This window comes from Anopheles maculipalpis, chromosome 3RL, assembly GCF_943734695.1.
Source record: "Anopheles maculipalpis chromosome 3RL, idAnoMacuDA_375_x, whole genome shotgun sequence".
NCBI classification, from domain to species: domain Eukaryota; kingdom Metazoa; phylum Arthropoda; class Insecta; order Diptera; family Culicidae; genus Anopheles; species Anopheles maculipalpis.
The window spans coordinates 14,243,746-14,266,448 of NC_064872.1; the positions used below are offsets into that span (position 1 = coordinate 14,243,746).

General features: G+C 46.5%; 6 protein-coding genes across 6 annotated transcripts in view; 3 read left to right on the forward strand and 3 right to left on the reverse strand.

The window, feature by feature from the left end:
- LOC126564268 (carnitine O-palmitoyltransferase 2, mitochondrial) overlaps positions 1 to 22,703 on the reverse strand; it is a 141,739-nt gene that overhangs the window by 13,690 nt on the left and 105,346 nt on the right. The window lies entirely within an intron of this gene.
- LOC126565924 (zinc finger protein 512B-like) lies at positions 274 to 1,022 on the forward strand. The gene is made up of 2 exons (XM_050223127.1): positions 274 to 287; positions 453 to 1,022. The coding sequence occupies exons 1-2, from the start codon at positions 282 to 284 to the stop codon at positions 1,020 to 1,022; spliced, it is 576 nt and encodes a 191-aa protein (XP_050079084.1). The 5' UTR covers positions 274 to 281.
- LOC126565926 (hornerin-like) lies at positions 7,680 to 10,576 on the forward strand. The gene is made up of 2 exons (XM_050223128.1): positions 7,680 to 7,691; positions 7,928 to 10,576. Exons 1-2 carry the CDS (start codon positions 7,680 to 7,682, stop codon positions 10,574 to 10,576), a joined length of 2,661 nt encoding a protein of 886 aa, XP_050079085.1.
- Positions 12,096 to 13,288, reverse strand: LOC126565524 (chorion protein S38-like). Its single transcript, XM_050222710.1, has 2 exons — positions 13,262 to 13,288; positions 12,096 to 13,181 (listed from the first exon to the last, which is right to left on the reverse strand). The coding sequence occupies exons 1-2, from the start codon at positions 13,283 to 13,285 to the stop codon at positions 12,096 to 12,098; spliced, it is 1,110 nt and encodes a 369-aa protein (XP_050078667.1). The 5' UTR covers positions 13,286 to 13,288.
- LOC126565909 (actin-related protein 2/3 complex subunit 5-C) lies at positions 15,815 to 16,579 on the forward strand. Its single transcript, XM_050223118.1, has 3 exons — positions 15,815 to 15,868; positions 15,939 to 16,099; positions 16,256 to 16,579. The coding sequence occupies exons 2-3, from the start codon at positions 15,954 to 15,956 to the stop codon at positions 16,569 to 16,571; spliced, it is 462 nt and encodes a 153-aa protein (XP_050079075.1). The 5' UTR covers positions 15,815 to 15,868; positions 15,939 to 15,953; the 3' UTR covers positions 16,572 to 16,579.
- Positions 18,453 to 22,146, reverse strand: LOC126564181 (dynamin-1-like protein). Its single transcript, XM_050221145.1, has 4 exons — positions 22,044 to 22,146; positions 19,891 to 21,745; positions 18,639 to 18,850; positions 18,453 to 18,561 (listed from the first exon to the last, which is right to left on the reverse strand). The coding sequence occupies exons 1-4, from the start codon at positions 22,143 to 22,145 to the stop codon at positions 18,505 to 18,507; spliced, it is 2,226 nt and encodes a 741-aa protein (XP_050077102.1). The 5' UTR covers position 22,146; the 3' UTR covers positions 18,453 to 18,504.

Genomic DNA, 22,703 nt, shown 5'->3' on the forward strand with positions numbered 1-22,703 from the left:
TACGGTGGGGCGAAGTGCAAGTGATCTTTGGTGGAATAATTTGACGACACGCTGCCACAGTTTGCCCTCTCCTTGTTGCGCTCGCCGACAGTTGCGGAGGACAGAAGCGAGATAGGAGCACAGCGGTGAGAGCATTGTTTTTCGGTGGCATCGAGGTGTGGGATCTGGCGGGTCTTGGTCTGCCCAGTATAAATATGGCCAGTTAGTTTTGGTAAATCATCATTCGGTCTTCGCACCAGTTCAGAGTTTTACCAGCTTGACGTGATAAAAAGCAGCTGAAAATGAAGGTGTGTGGGTAGGAGGGACATTTCGTGTCCTGGCGATGTATCGCATCCCCCGAAGTGTACTGCTTCCAGTGCCAAGTGACGGTTGGGATAAGGGTCCCGAAGACACGGTTGTGCCTCAGTGATGATAACTAATCCATTCTTTGTGTGTTCATTCCATATTCGTAGGGATTCGTAGTGTTTGCGATGGCGATTGCCCTGGTGGCGAGTGCTGCCGTCGAGAAGAAGGACGCCGAGACAGCCGCCGTCCCTGCCGAGGGTGACAAGAAGCAGGAAAAGCGTGGCCTGTGGGATCTTGGCTACGGGTACGAATCGCACGGCTGGGATTCGCCCAAGCACGGTTGGGAGGAACCGCATGTAACCACCATCACCAAGAAGGTTCACGTTCCGTACCCGGTCGAGGTGGAGAAGCACGTCCCGTACCCGGTGAAGGTACCGTACCCGGTTACCGTCGAGAAGCACGTCCCGGTTGTGGTCGAAAAGAAGGTTCCGGTGTACGTCGAGAAGCATGTCCCGGTTCATGTTGACCGTCCAGTCCCTTACCCAGTGAAGGTCCCGGTCAAGGTTGTGCATAAGGAGTACGTCGAAGTGCCGAAGCCCTACCCAGTGCACGTTGAGAAGCACGTCCCGGTGGTCGTGAAGAAGCCAGTGTACGTCGAGAAGCATGTCCCGGTTGTCGTCAAGTCGCACGGATGGGAACCTCATTCCCACTCGTACTCTGAGTTCCACTCGTGGTAAATGGGGGATCTAGCCGACCCATCGCTAACCACCGGGTGAGATGCTTTTATCGGGCGCAACGGTGGATCCTGTCCTCTCGATAAAAACATGCACCAACCCATCATACACACATGACACGCCAACACACACACACACACACTAGTACCGTTTGATTGTGATCCTCGGTTTGGCAACAACGTTCCTCGCTGTGATGACTCTGTACTGCATCCAATCCACATCTGACATCTGCTCGAAAGATCTCCCGTCGATCATTTCTACCTTGCTCTTTTGCTTCTCTACGATCCATCGAAAGCGATCGGTCACACTGGACAAACCTCAAACACAGCATCTACTTGATCTCCAGGCTTCACACATCTTCACACAGCTCTACACTTCCGCCCATTCTCCTCTGCACAACCAAAGCAATCAGAGTTGACTTTCTGCTGCCAAGAGAAGTCAAACGGGAACCGCGTATATCCCTCGTTTTCAGCGTGTTGTCAACTGTACATAAATTATTTTACCCTGTCTTACACACTGCTGTAAGCACACATGTAAAAAAGCGCAGAAACAGATGAAACATGAATATAAAATGTAATAAAAAACATAAAAATATTAAACTGGCGGTTTCTTTTCCTTTTTTGAGACCTAATCTCCACTTTGCAATCAAAATTGTTTACCTGACTAAATTACAGCTGAAAAAACTGTCCTGTGCTATGCTAATTATGCTGCTCTGATCAAACAGCTGACCTACTTTACCTACTGCATCTACCATCGGTCAAAGGTTGACCCTTGACCATTAGCGAACGTTTGGGATCGAAGCCAAAGGTGCAAAACGATGTCAAATCGACAGCACAATGCAAAACCAGTCTTCTCCCACAGAAAACCCATCATCTGGAGCGTCTGATGGATGTCTTCCGATGGCCATCGGGGATTTGGATTCTCGTACACGTACGGTTACACAACGGAGATGGGAAACTGGCGATGATGATGATGATGATGATGATGGGCCAGCGTGCCGAGGTCAAGGTACGCGACGCATGATGGATTTTGAAAGTGTAAAGCGACCAAGATCTTTGCATCAATTATGGCAGTGCTACCGTTTTGTTGTGTTGCTCGTGCAAGGAACTCGTACGCGGGTGCGTTCGTTATTTATGCTGCGTCGAAGGGCTCTCGAGAGCGGGTACAGCACATTAGGAGCAGCGAGATGGGTGATCTTGTAATGCACCGAGGTAGTAGCTTTATAGTAGCTAAACTGTGCAACTATGATCAGATATTTAGGCATTGAATGATTTGACTTCATTTGTTTGTAATATTTTTTTTATTTAATGATACGCTGTGAGTAACATGACCGAAACATAATTTTAAAAATGAACCTAACCAATCCGAACCAGCATTATTGAAACAAATAATATTTTGTAATCGTGAATCAAGCAAGCTCGTACTAGGCAAACATTAATCAAATGCCAGAACATTATTTTATAAAGATTTGCTTGTGGAGATTTTAAAGATTCATCACATTGACTAAATTTTGTACACAGAAAAAAGGTGGAAAATTTGTATTGTTAGAAACAATTTTGACGTAAAAATTGTATACAAAACGTTCATCTTCTGTTTTATCAAAACTACAGCCTCGATATGTCTTTGTCTATCAATTTTGCCTTCTTTTAACATCATTAAAATTGTAGTGAAATGGAAATTCGTTATAATGTTTCAATAACCATTGAATTTCGCAGCCATACCGTATCATGAGAATGATATCTGTTTGCCCAATCCATATTGAATCTGCAGATGAAATCGCGAGAGGAATGCGAGGAGCTTAAACACTTTCTGCTGCGAGTTAAGATGCGGTAGCGGCTTTCAATAAGTAAATAAATATTCTGAAAGGTTTTTTTCAATTTATAAATATTACAACATTAATGTACAGTGAATTTGAATACAGTTGGAATTTGAATTATCCTCTTATTGATTCAATCTAACCGTTATTTCATGCTATAAATAGTTTATAGCTATGGCGTACATTCAATTGCAGACATTTAGGCGCGTTTCGAAAAGCGTTCAGCAGCGTTTGAAATGACTTTCACTTACAAAATTTATTTATTTGAAAGAAAAACTCGTTTGATTAGTTATCGTTAGGAAAATCACACAAAACATGTATAAAAACCCAATTTGTGTTTTGCTCAGCCACACACAGGTGTTCACCGTAAAGGCTCAATTGATGAAGGCATATAATGCCATATTCATTGTCCATAATACTTGGCCACAAAAAAAAAAAAAACATTTGTTCACACTATACGCTATCATTAAACGGAATCGACATTATAACCGTAACAAAACGTTTGCTTCGCACGACTTATGGACTCACACTTGGCGTAAAATTGCTCTCACTTGATGCTCTTTAAAATCAGATAAAATGTTTTATACATCCTCCTAGCAACGGTGATTGACAGCGCTCGACGGTACTGATCATGACAGATCAGTTGTAATTAGTACGCTCGAATGCTAGTAGTATGATCTATTGCAGAAAGCATGGCTTGAAAAATACTACATAACAAGCGCTTGGCTGCACTTCTATCATTAGATTAATGAGTGGAGTTATTTGCTCATAGTTATCTTAACAAATTAGTGTAATTGTTGAGATAATCTTCCTGCTGGTTATGTTGAACGGTGGAATTGTGTTGGCAAATTTTTTTTTATTTCACATTACTTTGCTCTATTTCAAATTTTGTGTGTATGCAATTACTTTCACAAAAAATTTTTCAAACACAATTATTTTTTTCAAAAAATATTTAAAAAAATAATAAATGTAAAATAAAAGCATAGGAAATCCAACCTACCCTCAATCAAATATTTCATAATACTCCTATGAATCATGTCCATAAACCATCAACTTTCTATGGAATTCGGTAAAGAACGCTGAAGATTTAATTACTCAGGATATCTCGTGCATAAAGACGTCGATTGATCTCTACATCGATTTGGATCAATCAAACAGATTACACACTACGACCCTAATGCCACTTCAAGATCCAACCCAACCCATTCAAACAACATCCTGCAATCAAAAATAACTTTGTCACATGACGGTTGTTGCATAATTGAAAATTATTTCTATCCAAACCAGTCCGTTGAAAGCACACTCTCGAATGCAATCGCCTACGGCACCATCCCTCAGAGACTACGGGTATGCGGAACTACTTTACACCGTGGTAGGAGAGGATACCAGATGAGACACCACATCCTTTGATCTTCCATCAACACTTTGTACGTGCGTGAAGCGCACGCAATTATAAGTCGATCGAATATGCACGAAGAAACGGAGTTGGGAAACGATTAGGGGGACTTCGGCCATATCTAATGCATCAAGGGTGATACACTTACGAACCGGTTCACACTGCACCGAGCATTGCTCCGTTGTAGGCATCCCTTTAGGTGAGTACATCATCACACTGTAATTAAGTTTAAGCGTTGCAGCTTTAGCTAAAAGCACCGCACCAACCCTTGTGATGACCTCCGAAGGTGTAACGCCAGCCGAAGGAATCGGTAATCGGAAAATCTGCCCGAGTTCACCACCCATCAAGTGTTTCCTCTTGACGGCTCTTCTGTGTGATATAAGTCATTTCTATCCATACACAACGCACTACCGGCCAAAAGCTGGTAGAAAACTTTTCCACGCTGGGTGTGTTTGCTGCTCTCGTAACGTTTCCAAGCGCCAAAAAGGCCCCCCTTACGGAGGGCATCTACAGTCAAGCAGGAAGTTTTTCTTTATTCACTTTCCTGCATTTCCTTGCCCGACTAGCCTAACGTGCAAGTGGCCCAGATTTGTACAATTCCCACTCTCGGCCTCTTCACTGTGTGTGCGTGCGTGTGTGTGTGTATATGAGTGCGTTGTGAGGATTTGTTTCGTGGGCAGAAATCAACACCTACACGCCGTGGCATACGCCCCGCCGGTAGCACGCAACATAGCCGAAGGCTAGTGGCATCAAAGTGGCCAAAAAGGAAGGATGCAGTTTGTTGTGGCATGTGCGCTCGAGTGTGTCGGCTGTCGGAACTGCACGGCATAGGCGCTGCACCCGTTCTCGTTCACATACGTGTTCGGTGCAGCGAGCAAATGTGATTAATTTGGTGGAAAAAATGTATCATTTGCAACGCTTAATTGACAGTGGAAACGAGTTTGGAAGGCACTTGTTGTTATGATTAATGTGCGCATTTATTGTACTTGTATGGCGGTATCAAAGAAAGCAGTTAATTAGGAGGGACGGTATCCAATTTCTTGCATTGCGATTTTTGGAGCTCATTTTTTAGTATATTAAGTTTGGGGTTTTCCGGTGGGTTTGACACGGCAGGACACGGCGGGGTTCGAATACCATCCGTTCCCGTCGTGGCGAGGATTGACAATCCTACGTGGTATCAGGCAAGTCTAGTAAGCCATTCGATGGCCGGCGTGTCCTGGCGAATCGTTACTGTCTAGAAGAAGACGAAGAAGTTATCAGTATGCAACCAAAATAATCAATATATTATTGAAAGAACAAACAAGGATTTCACACAGTTCAAATTGCCATTACAAAGAAATTAATGATTCGAGCTCGACGCACTTAGCTTGAAGCTGACTGTATATTCCGGAAGTATTCATACCAGGTCGGATATTGGAAAAATCAGGAAAAAATACCAAAAATTATGGCTTGGAAAACATACTACTAACCGTCGATTGTCGGTTTAAGCATCATCAAACTCTAAGTATCCTCCTTGTTTATCAATGTTTACGAAATGGGCCGGAGGCGATCGGGAAAATAGCTATGAGAGTATTGCCTATCTGGAGAAGTGAAAGCTTACAGAGAGCAGACCCCCTGGAACATTGAATAGATGCTGCGGTACTCAAGGGAGTCTCCCAATAGTTGCCCCACATGCAATCGAAAGTATCATAAAGATGGCGGAGTGGTATTGTTATCTGTTCGAAGCAATTGCTGGAGGATCCCAAGTAGCCAACCTAAGTATGCTCCCAGTACCCTCCGATCGCATTTTTCTAGAACAATTCGAAGAGGAAAATCTATCTTGCATTGCCAAAGTCAGGGATGAACTGATGAAATAAGCGATGTTTTAACAGAAAAAAGGTCCAAAAAATATTTTTTATGTATGTGGCTTAACTCGATTCATCAGGGCGCAAGATGATAAGGCAAAGATATAGTTTTAAACATACTAAGCAGATGTTTCTGGGCTCGAGCTGTGAAGGAGAATCCTCAATATATGAATAGAAATAAATCTTCCTATAAGTAAGCAGAGTGGTCATGGCATTTTTGATCGTTTAGATGGCCTCAAGAATGTGAGGGGAGTCAGCAGGAGATCAGCTGCGCTATCTGAGAATAGATTGCTATCTGAGCAATCTATTCCGATGATCTTGAATTTCTTGCTGACACGACTGACTTGTCTTGACATGGCTTAGATTTTGTTTCATCCTAAGCGCGTTTGATGGCCTTCACACATTACGAGCGACGTCTTTTCAAGTACCACTTAGCCAGAAATCAACCTACGACATTTTTTACTCATTTTTACGTAGAAATACCTATCGTGAAGCAACAGATAAGGATTATAATATCCTGGAGAGTAAGAATTCAATCGAGTTTAGCTAAATTCCAAACTACGTCCAAATCTGTTCAGCGTGGTATGAAATGCGATCTATCGATCGCTATTGATTGCGAGAAAGAACAATCCCGAAAACGATTAGCCATTTTCCGATTCGATTGGGGGGGCAATTTGCGAGTGGAAATTAAAATTGATATCAATCCGTTTGCCGACGAGTGGTGATCGCTGTTTGTTCGCTACGTGCTCTACCCATCCACGCCAGGACCATGGTTCCGCGTAAAATCCCTCGGCCCATTGCGTAATTCGGACGATTCCCCCCCCCCCTCCCCCGCAGCTACTTGGCACGCCGAAAGTACGGACCGTTGGCCTTTCGCAGCAATTTCCTTTCGATTTCTGGGCGGTAACATCGGGTAGCGACGTGGTTCGTAGTTTTGTGGTGCATTTTCGCACTAACCCCTACAAACCCGCGTGTCTTGGCAGTGGCCCGGGAGGCTTCCGTTGCATTCTTGCTTCCTTTGCGTTACCGCCAGCCCGGAGCTGGCGGTTGGCGTGCTTGTTTGGGCGATGGCGCGAACGCGATGCGCTCTACGCTTGCGCTTCCTGCCCCTGTTTCGACGGTAAACAGTTGTTCTGTTTTTTTGTTCGTTCGCAGGGGAACTTTGTTACCTTTGCTTGGGGCAGGGACGAACCCAACCCTTTCGACCATTAAACAATGGTGTGTTGCGCAAATAGTATAAAAGAAAGTAGCACTAGCCGGCCATTAGACAGTGTGCAGTGCGATATCCGTTCGGGCAGGTCCTATTGTCTCGACCGAACCTCGGCTAGTGGTGTGATAGCGGGTGCTACTGAGTGGCCAGTACTCAGCAAAACAATTGTGCAGTGTGATCAAAACGAGACAGCTTCCGTCCGTAGTGAAAGTGAACGCAATTCTTCATTGCAACCAAAAGAACTGTGCGAAGAACGATAGTGGGTTCCATGAACTGACCGAAGACGCCTCATAGACGCCCAGCTAACAGCAAGCAGCCAACCCGATCGGTAACGTGATTTGGGCGGGTTTTTGTGTTGAGCAAGCAGTTCCACGCCAGAACCGCTAAACACAAAATGTATAATTTTGTAAGTTTTTGTTCCATTTTTTTGTGGTTTTAGTGTTAAGATCGTGTTCTTTAAGTGCTATTTTTGACATTAGTGACATTCGAAAAATACTACCTTAGTGAATTTAACTAATCTACGTTCTCTCTCTTTCTCTCTCCCTCTCTCTCTTTCCGTTTCCTATTTCCTTCCCTTCCCTCTTTTGCTTGATTGGCCACGACATTTGCCCACCTGTCTGTCCCAATTATGCTGTGGATCAGGTGTTCGTGGTACTGTGTGCGCTGCTGGTTGGCGGAGCGCTGGGTGAGGCGGCGCTCGGCAACTACTACAAGGATGTTGTGCGGGAGCAGCACAAGCTAATAAATGAGATGAATCAAAACTTTACCGAGCTCGAGAAGGCCAGCGAAAAGCTGATCGATCTCGGCTTCTACGTCGGCAAACACAAGCTGCCACCGAAAACGGTCAAGATCACCAAAACGGTGGCAGTGAAGGTGCCCGTACCGTTCCCGGTGAAGGTACCGGAACCGGTGCCGGTCCCGGTGCCAGTGAGCAAACCTGTCCCGGTCCCCGTTCCGACACTGGTCGCGATACCGGTCGAGAGTACTGTCGCGACCTTGCCGGCAGTTACTGTGGCCGGTAACAGTAACGGTGACCCAAGTCCGTCGCCGGCACCCACGGATGCTGACCCAGCGTCGTCACAGGCGCACGCTAGCACGGTGCAGGTCCAAGAGTACGTACAATCGTTTCCAATACACTCTGTATACGACGCTGGCGACGATTACAATCCCATGGAAGGAAACCGTCTCGCACTAGCGGAACACACTGCATCCCCTACTGAGAGCACGTTCAGTAAACCAAGTCCTTCTTCACTTCAACAGTTGGAAGAGTATCACCACCAGCACCACCAGCACCACCATGCCCAGCAGCATTCGCAACAGTCGAAGCATCATCAACATCAAAGCGCAACGCAAACGGGATCGCATTCGAGCGCGGAACAGTACTACGGGGGACACGGGATCGGGGGCAGCGGGGGTGCCCAACGACAGTACTATGTCGGTGGTGCTCAAGTTCAAACCGGTGCGCATCCGGCTGCAAAGTTCCGACCTGAGTCTCATGCGCTCCAACCGGCGGCCGAATCGTATGACTTCGGGGACTCCGCCAGCCAATTCCACTCGGCCGCGTTCGCCCGTGCCACGGATTCGCCCTATTCCGCTGCGTCAGGCCTCACCGGAGACAAATCTGCACCGTCTGCGTCGTCGGCCATCGGTGAAGACTACCACTTTGCCACCGAGCAGCAGCAGCAGCAGTTCCAGCGAGGACAGCACGGAGAATCTAACTTCGAGACAGAGCAATTCAGTCGAGGAGGAGGAGGGGGAGGAAGAGGAGGAGACGCAGGAACAACTGGACGAGGAGGAGAATCGAGCGGAGGAAGAATCTTTGGAGGAGAGATCGGAGGAATCGGAGGAACAGGAGGTGATCCGCAAGCCAGTGCGCACTCGTACGTCAAGTTCAGCGAAACTGCGGACCTCCACCAACAAGCGGACCACGAAGCGGCCCCGGTACCGCGATACCAAAGTGAAGGCGAAACGCGACTCCAAGCGGGATTCGAAGCGGGATTCCAAGAAGGGTTACAAGCGACACACCAAGCTGGACTCGAAGCGGGACTCCAAGCGGGACTCGAAGCGGGACTCCAAGCGGAACAAGCTGCCGAAAAAGGTGCGCACCGTCATGGAGCCGGTACCAAAGGTCAAGAAAGCAACGAGCTCACTCCACGCCCGTTCCAAACTGTTCGCGAATCGTACCCGCACTATGAAAAGCCCGATTTACGTCACTACCACGGAGAGTCCGGTGACCGCCACAACCACCACCACCACCAGACCATTCATAACCACCATCATACCGATCATTCGCAGCAAACCGCTGGCCGCGGTGGAAGCAGTACCGGCAGCATCCTCACCGAAGGCTACGATCACCCAGCTTTCGCCAAGTCGAACCGACCTGCTGCTGCAGGAGTCACCACCACCGCCACCGGAACTCTTTCCCCCGCCGCCCCTACACACGGTTACACGGTATCGGGGGAGCGGTCCATTTACCCGCCGGTATCCACCGCGGGCTACCATCATACGCATCCATATCCAGCGAACCTACCGGGGGAAGCGCATAAAGATCTACGTCATCAAGCCGACGCCACCGGAGCCGAACGCTTTCCTTTCTACCACGCCACCAAACACGATCCCCACCTTGCTCGGCCTGCCCTCAAACCGTATCACTCAGGCGCTGCTGCCGGACCAGCCTATCAGCTACAGCAACAGTATGGCGATCACAAGGAGTCCCAGGCGCGCGGTGCCGCCGCGCAAACCGAACTTCGGCAAGGTGGCACCGGTGGCTACAGTACCTACACCGAGCACCACAACTACCACCACCACCATCACTACCTCAACGGTCAGCAGCACGATCGCCCGAAGCACAAGGGAAGTTACGGATCCCGCTCGATCAAGCCCATCGTCTACAGTGTCCCCAGTGACGCACACCTCTACCCTGGCTACAACCAGCACCACGCTCACCAGCACGGAAGCGCCAGTGACGCAACCAACGCCGGCAACCACGCCGGAACGGCCGGCAAGTTCCACTATCACTTCCACAATGTCCACCCAGTTGGTGCCGGAAGTGGACCAGACCACCATCACGAGTCAGCTGCCAGCGAGCAGTACACCGTCCATACCGAGTACGGTGGTGTTGCCGGACCGGACGGAAGCGTCGTAACGTCGTACGATCCACCTGCCAGCGGCAGCACCATACACTTCCACGACGACGGTACGGGTGACATGTTTGCCGGTGCTTCTACCGTGCAGGAACAACATCGGGCACCGTACGGGGAGTCCTCGGACTCGTACCGGCACACGCAATGATCTCGCGCAGCGAAAGCAAAAAACGCATCATTAACTTTGATTCCTTTGGGGACATATTGAGCGGCACGAATGGAGAAGCCTCCGGATGCACAACCATAAGTTTGGACAGCGGGCAGAGGATAGAATTCCTTTTGAAATTATTTATTTTTTTCTTGCTTCTCCGGACATCTGGGATCATTTTTTGTGACGTACACACAAGTTCCTACCCGGGGCTCAAACATACCGTGTACCTATGTACTTAGTGACGCGTGATCGCGTCCGCATGTTTCACGTTTTCCAATTCCGCGCTTCCTCTTCCTTGTCCTGTCCATCTAAACCTTACTTAGTAGTGCCAACTACCAGGGAGTATCTTCCTTTCCTTGTACAGGAAACGCCCATTGGCTCATGGTTGGTTAGGCCATTAGGTAAGCAAAGACACACACACACAAAAATAGTGCTCAGGAAAAGCTCCATTCGGACGGCCATGTTTTTCCATGTGGAATTATAAACGTTAATGTTGTGTTTCCTCCAACTCTATCGTGTGTTTTGTTGCAGTGTTTTGTTGTTGTTTACTCCCCTCTAAAAACTAAGCCCGTTACCTCCGTACCAGCGAGAGTAGTGCGTGTCGTGTACCGCGTGTTTGGTGTTGTTGATTAGTGGTTTAAGAACTGTTACATTCGTAATAGCTTGTGGGCTGGACTGGCAACAACCTGCGAGCTTCCATTTCCACTAGTTCGCGTTTTTTGCGCTACGTTTATACCTTAGTAAAAGGAATTTGCACGTGCCAAGGTTACTATCAAATCGGGCGCTGTACCATCTGAATAAATTGTAAGTTTTGTACAACCGTAATGCTTTTCTTTCCTTCAAATATACACCGATGACAGAATTGTTGGACGATGGGTTTGTAATTGTTTCCTCGAATATGATCGTAGCTATACAGATGAACACAAAGGCAACAAAGAGGCGGATTAAGCCCTTTTGAGGCACCCTAAGCGGAAATGGTGTTGAAATGGGGGCCCTTTCCATCCCGTGACATTTGCACCCTTTCCAATTTAGTCAAGCAGTCTGATGGCTTTTGTGCGGAATGGATTTCGGGACCCACCACCATCAAAATAAAAATCTTTGAACAGATGGAGCGGTGGAGGTATCCTTTGCAGACTTGTGACCGAGAGAGGCTGCTTACTTTCCTTCAACCGGGCTCCTACTCGAACTTTATGTGAGGCAGCTCTCGGGGCCCTAGGTGAACGTCTAATCCAGACAGAATTCAGAGCAGACCGCTTTCAAGGATGGGGCCCCCACGCGACCGATCAGTTCACTTACAGGAAGATCCGCCTCTGAACCATCTTTAACTTTATCACGGAAAAAACAGCAAACATTGGTAACAAAAATATAGATATTTATTAAACTCTCCACTACATGCGAGAAAACGAAACGTTCGAAGCTGATAACTCCTGAGCATTGAACTTACTTACGACACGCTACATAAACTACAAACTACTTTGTGCCATTGCGAAATGCTTCCCGGGATGCCACCGATTCCCTAGTGATCGCATAGGACTCCGGCACTTAGATGACCTGAATATTGGCCAACACCGGCTCCATAGTGCGCACCGTACAGCCCCCCGTAGTGTGCTCCGGACGAACCCGTACTGCCGTACTGAGTGCCTCCAAAATGGCCGCTGGAACCATAATGTCCACCACTGCTGCCCGTGTACAGACCGGCCGTGCCGGAAGTGTATGCCTTGTACGCTCCACTCCCATAATGGCTGTGCGAGTGGTGCGTCTGATGTAAGCCATGATCGCTGACGGAAATGTGCCCAGCACTGGTAACGATCGGTGCGCTAACGATCGGTGTGCTGACGATGGCGGGCGAGTAAGCGACGACGGGCTTCGTTACGATCACTGGCGTCGGTACCTTCACCGGAACGGGATGCGGAACGGACACCGGATAAGGCTGTGGGACGGGTACGGGCACGTGCTTCGTGATCGGTACCGGTACCGGGTGCGATACAACGATCGGAACCGGAACCGTTTTCTTCACGATCACCGGATACGGTACGGGCTTGTGGATCGGTACCGGTACAGGGACCGTTTTCTTCACAAACACCGGGTACGGTTTGGGGATGGCGATCGGGATGTGCTCCTTGATCGTGGCAGTTACGATCGGTTTCGAGTAGTGTGCATGGAATCCGTGGAAACCGTCTGATCCGTAACCACCGTACCCGACACCATAGCCGGCACCGTACCCACCGTAACCTCCATAACCACGGAATCGACTTCCGTAGCCTGCACCGTACCCGTAGCTACCGTATCCGTCGTAGCCGATGCTCGATCCATACCCGACTCCAACGCCCGAACCATAGCCTACACCAACGCCCGATCCGTATCCAACACCGGCCGAAAATCCTACACCACCACCATACCCATGTCCAAACCCGAACGACAGATGACGCTTAGCATTCTTCTTATCGCCACCCTGCACACCGACGGCACCGCCATCCGACGAGGACGAAGAGCTAGGCTCGATCGGTGAGGATTCACCCCTTTCTACTGCATCCTGTCCAACGGCCACTTCCTCACCATCGATCACGCTAAAGCAGCCAAAAACGAGCAGGGCCAGAAATATCTAACGATTGGAAAAAAAGACACACCACATCAGGCTTTAGGGGTCACTTAACTTCACGCACAAGAACGTTCCCGCTTTACCCTTAGGTAGCTCATTTCGACCATGTTGCACAGGCACAAACTCACTCACTGCGCTCTTATCACTGGCTTAAGACAAACTGATGGCCAATCGTTGGCGAGTCGCTTACTTTATACATTCCACGGCTCGAATGCCACCCGTCAGCATCCCGTCAACACTATCCGGCAGCATGGTGTACTGCGACCGCTACTCAAACCCCCATTTTCCCCCTATCCGTAAGTAGTGGTTGCAGTACCACCAAGGAAGGCTTCTCATGTGACGAGTTTTGACAGATTTGCATATAATTGCATCGATTTAATCGACCCAACATAAACATCCAACTCCGGACGCTTGTGCGGTGCGTGTCTGTCAAATGGCCGCTGCGGTGGCCTATCGCAAGGAAGCTGGCAGACGGGTAGGCAGACAAGGGAACTGTCTAGCAGATCTGCAGACAAAACGATACTACTTCGTGCTGCGAGCGGGAAGGTACGTCAGCCAACGCTGATCACTTGCACTTTCGAACGGGGTTTGCCCCTTTTCAACCCGTCTTGTGCTTGCCGTCCGCGATTAGTGGAGCCTGTTTGCGGGTACGCACTATTTACCTACTAAGCTGCAAAACCAGGTGAAATACGCGTCTCGTAGTTGACTGATTGCTGGGGGGAATCCTAGTGACAGCCCGAGGGTATGACGCTGTGCATGTCTGCAGGGCGTGGATGTAATCCAGACTAGGCCATCCAACGAAACCGGTAGGTGAGTAATGCACCTTCGATCTTGCATAAATGCCTGTGCATTTTCTATTACCTCAAGTTCAGGAAGTATGTGTAATATTTTACATTTGAAAAATTCATATTTTACATAAAAAATTTCTATCACAAAGAAAAGGATCAGCTGCAACATACCACAAGTACATTATGGGACGTTAACTTGATATAATTTGAATCATTATCCCAGCAGCCCGGCGATCTGTCTTTGCATTACGTAACTGATAAGCGTGACATGATCTGGAACAGGATCATGGTGGCGGGGATCGTTCGATCAAAGCTAGGGAGAGCAACAATAAACCTCATAAGTGGCCGTAATAAATTAATTCATCTCGTTCAATGCTAATTTCACGTTACGCACGCGTACGGCACGAGCACACCGCCGGGTGATAGTTAGACGAAAGTTGCCATACGGTGCAGAGTAAGTGTGGTGCATGCAAACGGCCCAGGCCCGGAAAACTAACACGCACTGGAGAGGCAGTACACGTTTGATTAGCGAGACGAAATCGCCAAGGGGCGTTATGGTTCATCGTGTTTAGATCGTGTTGATTACGATCCTGTCGCAGATCGCAGGTCGATGTCGCACAACATGAAGGTAGTAATAAATATCCAATGAGTAACTTACTCTAGATAAATGTAGCCGAATTGTTAAATCATTGTAGATAAAAAATTTGAACATTGAAACTGCTATTCATTAATAAATAATGCAGTGGAGCTAGTTTTTAATATTTTATCTCTATAATTTGAATCTCCTTTAGATAACTATACCTTGGATATACACATTTTATACATTTATTTTGAATCTCCTTAATTTACTTAAAATTACGGTAAACGAAAACTATTCCAACGACGAACTGTGAATCAGTGCGTTCTTTCGGTTATGAACTTTTGAACATCAGCTAGTTGCCGGTAGATGACGCCACCACATTCAGCGTGAATGACCTGAAAAATGCGCACCAAGTACGATCCACAACGTGTCGTGATTTTCATCTTCTCCATCTCGTCCGTTTGAATGCCAAGAGACCAAACTGTTCACAGCAAAGGTTTTGCCCGGGTTAAGGCATAAATGGTTTGTTGGACCATTTGTGTTCAAACAGCTGACAATGACTACACTTGACTTAAGGAAAAGAGCAGTGGCGGGATAAAATACGCCAGAGTGAGCAGTGGCGCGGGGCCCGAATCCACTACGAATCTTCTCCAATCCTCTCCACCCCTCCGTGTAGTACATTTAATGTGGTAGGGTACTTCCATTCCGTGTATGGTTTCCTAGGGACTAAATTCGCCACCGAGAGAGGGAGAGCCATTCAGTACGCTCAGCTTTTTAAAGAGCAGGTATCTCAATGGTAACCGAGCTCCAAATAACAGTATGGTTGTGGCATTGTTTGAAAATGGCCCGGTGGTTTAGGCAAAAGCGGAAAACACTGGACGATTCTTCTCCTTTTAAGTAGTGAATGGTTTTGGCCCGCTTTTTTCCATCACAAGGCTGTGTGAAATTTGAAAAAAAAAATTGAGAAACAGGTGCATACACAATCTAACTACACTGGATAGATTTGGAGATTTTTTTACAGTTCCGCATCGGTTTCAGCAGTCTGAAATTTCCCATGGCCCGCAGCTTTATAAAACACTCACGAAAACCTGAAATTTTGCTTTTGAAATCTTCCGTGACCTGCTTTCTCATGGATTAATTTCTCACAAAAAAACTCGCCTTCAACCTCGCAAAGTGTAAATATACGCTGTTCGGCCATTTGCCACATGGGTTATGTCAGCTGTCATACTGTTGTGTTGACGTTTTGCTGGCCCGTGAAAAAGCCCCTCTCGGTTTGATTCATCACATTTTGGGTGTGTGTGAACGGTTTTAGTTTGTTTATTGTGAGTAATTTACATTTGAAAGTAATATCCGAAGCAGATTAACTCACTCTACGCTATCCTCCCTTTGCAGGTGAACGTAATCACAATGGCCAAAAATACGTCCAGCTCTGCGTTCCGAAAGATCGATGTCGACCAGTACAACGAGGACAACTTTAAAGAGGATGACGCGGACCAGGCCTCCAGTGGAATGATTGTGCCGGATGAGGCGGAAATTAATTCGCTACTGAATCAATATCCTTTTCCAAATGCTACTTCACAGTATCAAATGTCCACTAGCGCGCTTTGAGTCAACCACTTTCGTTTCAAAGCCGAGCGCAGCATCAGACTTTTTACTTTCCTGTATTTTTTTTCCTTAACCCACCGCCTTTTTTCGAATCTCTCCTGCACGGGTCGCAATATCGATGCACTCAAAACCGTCCTTCAGAATGCACCGCTAATGTGCAAAAACCAGCAAGTAAAAGATAATGCACTCAGCCTCACGTTGCGCGTTCTACTGTCGATCAAATCGTCCCAAATCGATGCGGCCATCGAATCGCTCGACGATCCGGAATTGTGCGACGTGCTGATGAAGTACATCTATCGCGGGTTCGAAATTCCCTCGGAAGGTTCGAGTGGTCATCTGCTTACCTGGCACGAGAAGGTGTTCGCCAAGGGAGGCGTAGGCAGTATCGTGCGGGTGCTTTCGGACAGTGCCCGTGCCTAAAGTTGTTATCACCCGAGGGCGAGAGAGAGAGAGAGAGAGAACAAGTCATTTTTCCATCGTTTCGAGAGTATTCCTGCTTCCTTTTAGATAGCACAGATTTTAGTTATGGTGCGGTTCGCTGTGGCGCAATCCTTTTTCAGTACATTCTTTTCACAATCACAGCTGTGTGCCAGCGAGTGCGAGCTGCCGATTTGTGGTTGAGATTTATTTTTGAATTTGTTAAATAAAATAGGTGATATAATAACAGAATTAGCATGTCTGGGGAAAAATCGTGTGCGTCAAAATATGAAATAAGTGAGTAAACTTTTTTTTTATTATCTAAAACTTTGAGGAACATCACTTTTATCTATCTCTTCGACTTTTCCAGTTATTCTCAAAAAACTAAAGGGTTCTATTGTTGTGTTAAACAAATAGCAATCTGTTCTGTATGTTAAAAATTCCGGGATTCTTTACGCAACTCCGGTCGGTTTCCACATTTCCTATTTCTTTCTTATGTTAGATAACAGAAATTAAAAATGAATAGAGAAAAAAGGCTACAATAATCTGTTTTATATTATTATGTTCGATTTTAGCACTTTTACAGAGCAATCATGCCTCACATAAATCAAACTGCAAACTGTCTTTTTCTGTTTCCACTATTTTCCTGCTAACAGAGTCTTATCAAACAAACCAAAAAAAGAACGGCACACAATCACAATGAAAAAGAGCTATAACTACTACGTACACAGTGACAGTTCTAAAGAAAACGCAACGAAAAAACATTATATTATTCATATGAAAAAAATGCAAACTTCAACCCCTTTTTTTAAGGGTTTCCGCCCCTCTATGCAGCGTCAGATATTTGATAACTAGAATTTTCAAACTAGTGCTGAACGTCCGGAAACCCCGACTGAGATTTGAAAGAAACAAAACAACCACGTTTTGCCGACCGTTGAAAAATTCCGAAACCAAGAGAGCAATATTTTTCGGGCACAGAAACCGAAACAGGAATGAAATCTCCAAAAGGAAGCGGGGTTCGAGAGATGGGTAGGAATGGATTCTATTTCGCCGCATCCTTTGCGTGTGACCTTGTGCCAAGCAATCTACTAACCATACACCACTAAAAAGCATCCGGATGGTGTGTTTGAACTAGTAAAAGCATTTCCGTCACTTTTTCGCAAAATTGTAGCACATTTCGGTTCTCGTTCGCTTTCCATTGCTCTAAGCTGTAGTGCGTTAGGTGAGTTTAAGTTCAACATAAAAGGGAAAAGGAGAAGGAGAAACGATAAGGAACACGCGGATTAATGGTGCATATGGCTAGATTTTTTTTCTTTTCTGCTATGATATCTAACGTTCGCCCTCGAATTTGTCTACTGAATTTGTGTCATCCTCCAAAACGAATGTATGTATGCGTCAGAATTTATGTGTGTGTTTTTAATTTTTCCTTATCTCCTTGCATTTATCCGCCTTTAATTTTTGGGGCCCACACACACGATCGTTTTGGGTATATTATTATTTAGGAAATAGTAGTTAATAGTTTTACATTTCTTGTGAAGAATGCTTTTTTTGTTTTGTTTTGTTTTCACTGAATTATTTTTGCTAATCGTCTAAGCACAAGCGCATTCGCCTCGAAAGCTCCTTTTGCATTGAGACGAATGGATTCATCCGTCGTCTGTCTATCGTCATTGTATTGCCGTCGTGCGTGTTTTGAAGGCATTAAGATGCGACAGAATGAATCAAAATGTTCGACGACATATACAACGGCAATGCAAAAATATCTTATGCACGATGAAAGAACAACTACCTGGAGCATAGCTCCTAAACGTAATGTAACGGTATCACACACTCGTACTCCACTGCCAGCAACCGGAAACCGGATCACCGTAACATGGTCCATTAGCGATCGTTTATGTATTTGGTGTGCGAGAATAAATAGTATTTTGTTGCCGACGCCTTACCACATGTGTGTCTCTCGGATTTCGCTTATGATGTGATTGGCGCGGGTCAGTGCCTGGAAACAAACAAACGTAAAGCACATTAATCATCATCGATCCTCGATAAAGGTGGTCGAAGGTTGCTCTACTTTACCCTCAACATATCGCTCGCTTCCTTGCGCCGGATGGAGATGTGATCCGACTCGTTCAGCAGCTCGTTGGCCGAGTCGGACTTGTACAGATGCGTTACCAGCTCCGACTGCAGGTTGTCCTTGACGAAGTTGACTAAGAAATGCATGATGGCCTTCGGCACGGAATCTTGGATCGATTTCCGCACGATGTAGAAGTACGATTTGATCAAGCGCTCTGAAATGGTAACCAATAAAACCGGAAATCGGAAAACAGTTATTGAAACGCGTAACCATAATGATGTGTTTACAATGTTTTGCCTTTTTTTGTATCATGTTGCGTTCTTTAAAGGTATGTTGGTTCATTAGAGATAGACTCGCAGTACAATTACAGTAATTCACTTTCTAATTTCTGCTTCAAACAATAAAACCTGCACCGTACAGGGGCAAACTACAGTAACTGGCGAAAGAAAGTGCACACTTATTTTTTAAATATCTTTCTCTATATATCTGATGATGATTGGATTGAAAGTTAACATTTATGAACATAACGTTCAAATTAATGGTAGATCTAGGAAAGTAGGAAAATAATGCTAAAAAGATTTTAAAAAGAAAAATACGTGTCGTCATACCTAATAATAAATAATATATCTTAGATCTAGATCTTACTGATGAACGAGCACTTCTAGGTAAACGACTGAAAGTTACTGAAGCATATGTTGATAATACTCGCGACTTATGGAAAAAACTACTTTGATAAAATGAAACAAAATTCGATTTGTTTAGTCAACAAGCATTAAGACCTGTGTGATGTGGAACGGTAAAGCAAGGAGGACGCAACAATAACTTAGTTCTACATCAACATAGTGCATACAAATGGGGAGCAGTTTTCACCTGAAAATTAAGTTAACTATTCACATGGTCATTTCTAAGAAGGGTTTTTTGACAAACTAAAAAAAGTTATAGATAATTACCACGTTCTGCATTACATTAAATTTAAAAATGTCCATGCTTCTTAGAAAACAAATTACATCACTAAAGAAGACCGGGCGTGTAGAAGCAGAATCAAGAAATAGATTAGATAATTTTTTAAAGTTAAAAAAGGTGCATTTCCTGCTGCGTCTCACTGTAATAGGAAACCCACGCGCACGCACTGAACCATAAATGAAAAAAACAAGTCTAAATGCGCAAACTTGCTCGTTTTCCACCCCGTTGCCTTCAACGCAGAGGTAGATAGTTATTAGAAGAAAAAAAGATGAACAAAAAAAAACCACTTACCAATAACATCGCAATCTTTCTGCTCCTTGTCGGTTAGCTTGCGGGACGAATGGTTCATCGGGACGTCCGGCAGCAGATTGACTGGTTTGGTTGGGCTAAGCACACCGTGTGTTGGGGTGTTGCTGGCCGTACTGTTGCCACTTTCACTGCCCGGTCCACCCATCTGATGGCCCCCGCTGGCCCCAATCATGGCTTCCATGTTCGGTGGCAAAATGCTACCCAACCATCCACCCGGTTGTTCTGCAGCATGATTTTGCTGCTGCTGCTGCTGCTGTTGCTGCTGTTGTAGCTGGTTTGCATCGTGATTTAAGTTCAGCATGCCAGTCTTATCCACCAGTGCCAGCTGTCTGTTCGAGCCCGGTCGCCGACTAGGTGGATTACCCGGCTGATGTCCCGCCCACTGATCCTGTGAGTCCGTTTTAATTAGGCTCGGTACCAGTGCCGCATCCTTGTGAAAGTCTGGATGCTTGGTGTTGATGTATGCCAGCTCAATTTGCACCAGATTCTCCACCATGCTGTTGGTGGTGGGCAACCGTCGACGCAGCAGCTGCGTCACCACATCAACAATTTTTTCGTGCAACTTCGGAAAGCGTAACATCTCCTGCTGGACTTCCGTACCGCAGTGTTGTATGATGCGTTGCATCTCCTCGTGGATCAGTTCCACGCACCGAAGGGACGGATCTTCGAGACGACGTATTTGACGCTTCACCAACAGCTCGAAGCTTACCTCGGGCACAAACAGTGCCGGCCGTGGACCGGTTGCATTGCGGATCGCCGTCAGTATGTCCATCTTGGTCAATCCCGTTAGTGGGTGAATGGAGTCAAGCGTTTTGCCGAACGTTTCGTGAAAAATGTAACATATCCTCGCTCCACCGCACAGTTCGGTCGTTTCAATGTTGCGCGATGTACCCTCGATCGTGGAGCAGTAGGCCGATGCAAACTTCGTAATGATCTGCAGCAAGCACTGACTCTTGTCGGTAACATCTTCACCGTACGAATTTAGCAACGATTGAAACTGGGATGCCATCACGTTGACACGCGTCTTGAGATCCGGCAGACAGTCGCGGATGTGATGCATCAGCAAACGGTTAAGCGTTTTTGCCAGATACGGTGTACCGTTGCGTGTCGCAAGTGTCGGATACTTTCGCTGCAGATATGCCGCCTCATCCCGCAGCTGATCCTCTATCACTTTCTTATCCAGTATATCCTGCTGGGAACGGTTCATCACACCGATAATGCCCAACTTCACCGGGATAACGCGTCCGCACAGAATGTCGATTGCATCCGTCCCTGCGTCCATCAGATCCAGCTTCGTCAGCACCGCCAACGTACGCCGACCGTCCGGATCAACGTCTTTCGCCATCTTGAGCGCTTCGCTCGTTGCCATATCGGTGTTGGCCGCCGTCACCGCCAGTATGATTGAGTTCGGATTCTCAATGTACTTCAGCACCAGATCCTTGATCTGTGCCTCAATATCCTCCGGCTGATCACCGACCGGTACCTTCGTAATGCCCGGCAAATCGACCAATGTCAAATTTACCACCTTCGTCGAGTAGATCTTCAGATTGATCGGTTCCGGACAGATGCCCTTGTTGGCACCCGCCATCCGATCCGTTTCATTCTCAATCTCCTCCCGTATGTCGTTGAAATCGGTAAACACTTTGTTTTTGATGTGCAGGAAACGGCCCCACTCCTCCACCGCCACCGTACCATGTTCCGCCGAACGGTGCTCACGGTCATCGAGCGGTGTGTAGACGAGCTGCAGAACCAGTGGGCGACGCGTTACGATGCCGGTACCACGCGGAAGAAACGTTCGGCCGACCAAACTTTCGATGACCGAACTTTTGCCCGAGCTCTGTTGGTTGGAACATCCACCAAAAAAAAAAACACAGAAATACATTCCGTCAGTGTGTTTGCTTTACATCATCGCAGACCGTTCATCATCCAATAATAGCGATGCCAGCGTGTGAAACAACATGCAGAAGCAAGAAAAAACCTCTCTTCTTCCAAATTTCGCGCAAGTTACATAATTTCTCCAATCAATGCCGATAAAAAAGGACTCACAAACAGGGGAGTAAACAGACACCAACTGATAGTAAGGATAAAACCTTTCCACTTCCCACCCAATATTAGTGAGGCGCATTCGTTCTTACCTGACTACCTAGGACGACAATCTGTGGCAACTGGATCGCATCTGAGCCTACGGTGTTGAAAACATCCTGCAGCTTATTCACTACCGGAATGAGGGCTTCCATCGTTTTTTTTTTTCACACGGGGAAGCAGCTACGGTTTCTTTCGTCGTCCAATGCACAACACACTCCCGCTTTCAAACACGTATCCAATGTGCGAACGTTTTCGCACCGTCGGAATTCCGCCCCGTTCCGTTTGCACGCACTTTTGCACTTTTGTACTGGGGATGAGTAAAAGTTCAAGAGCTTTTTTTTTATCACACACTTCTTCACGTTCGCGTCAGGGCAGTAGCAAAAGTACGAGTCCGCTTGTCTTGCCTCTCCTTTTTCTACCGTTGCTTTGAAACAGGCAGTCCCTTCACTGACAGATAAACGATCAGCTGTGCGATGTGGCTGCGTGTACACGTTTCTTTCGTTTAGTAGTATTTCTACACTTTGTGTTAACGAATAAACCAATAATATTTGGTCTTCATCTTAATAAGTTGTAAACATCTTGATGTTACAATAACCTTGGGTTGTGAGCATCTTGGGATTTTGACACATACGATGACCGAAGAAGAAACAGTGTGCGAGCTGTCAAAAGAAGAGAGAATAAAATAAAACCTGTGGAAAAGAACATCTCTT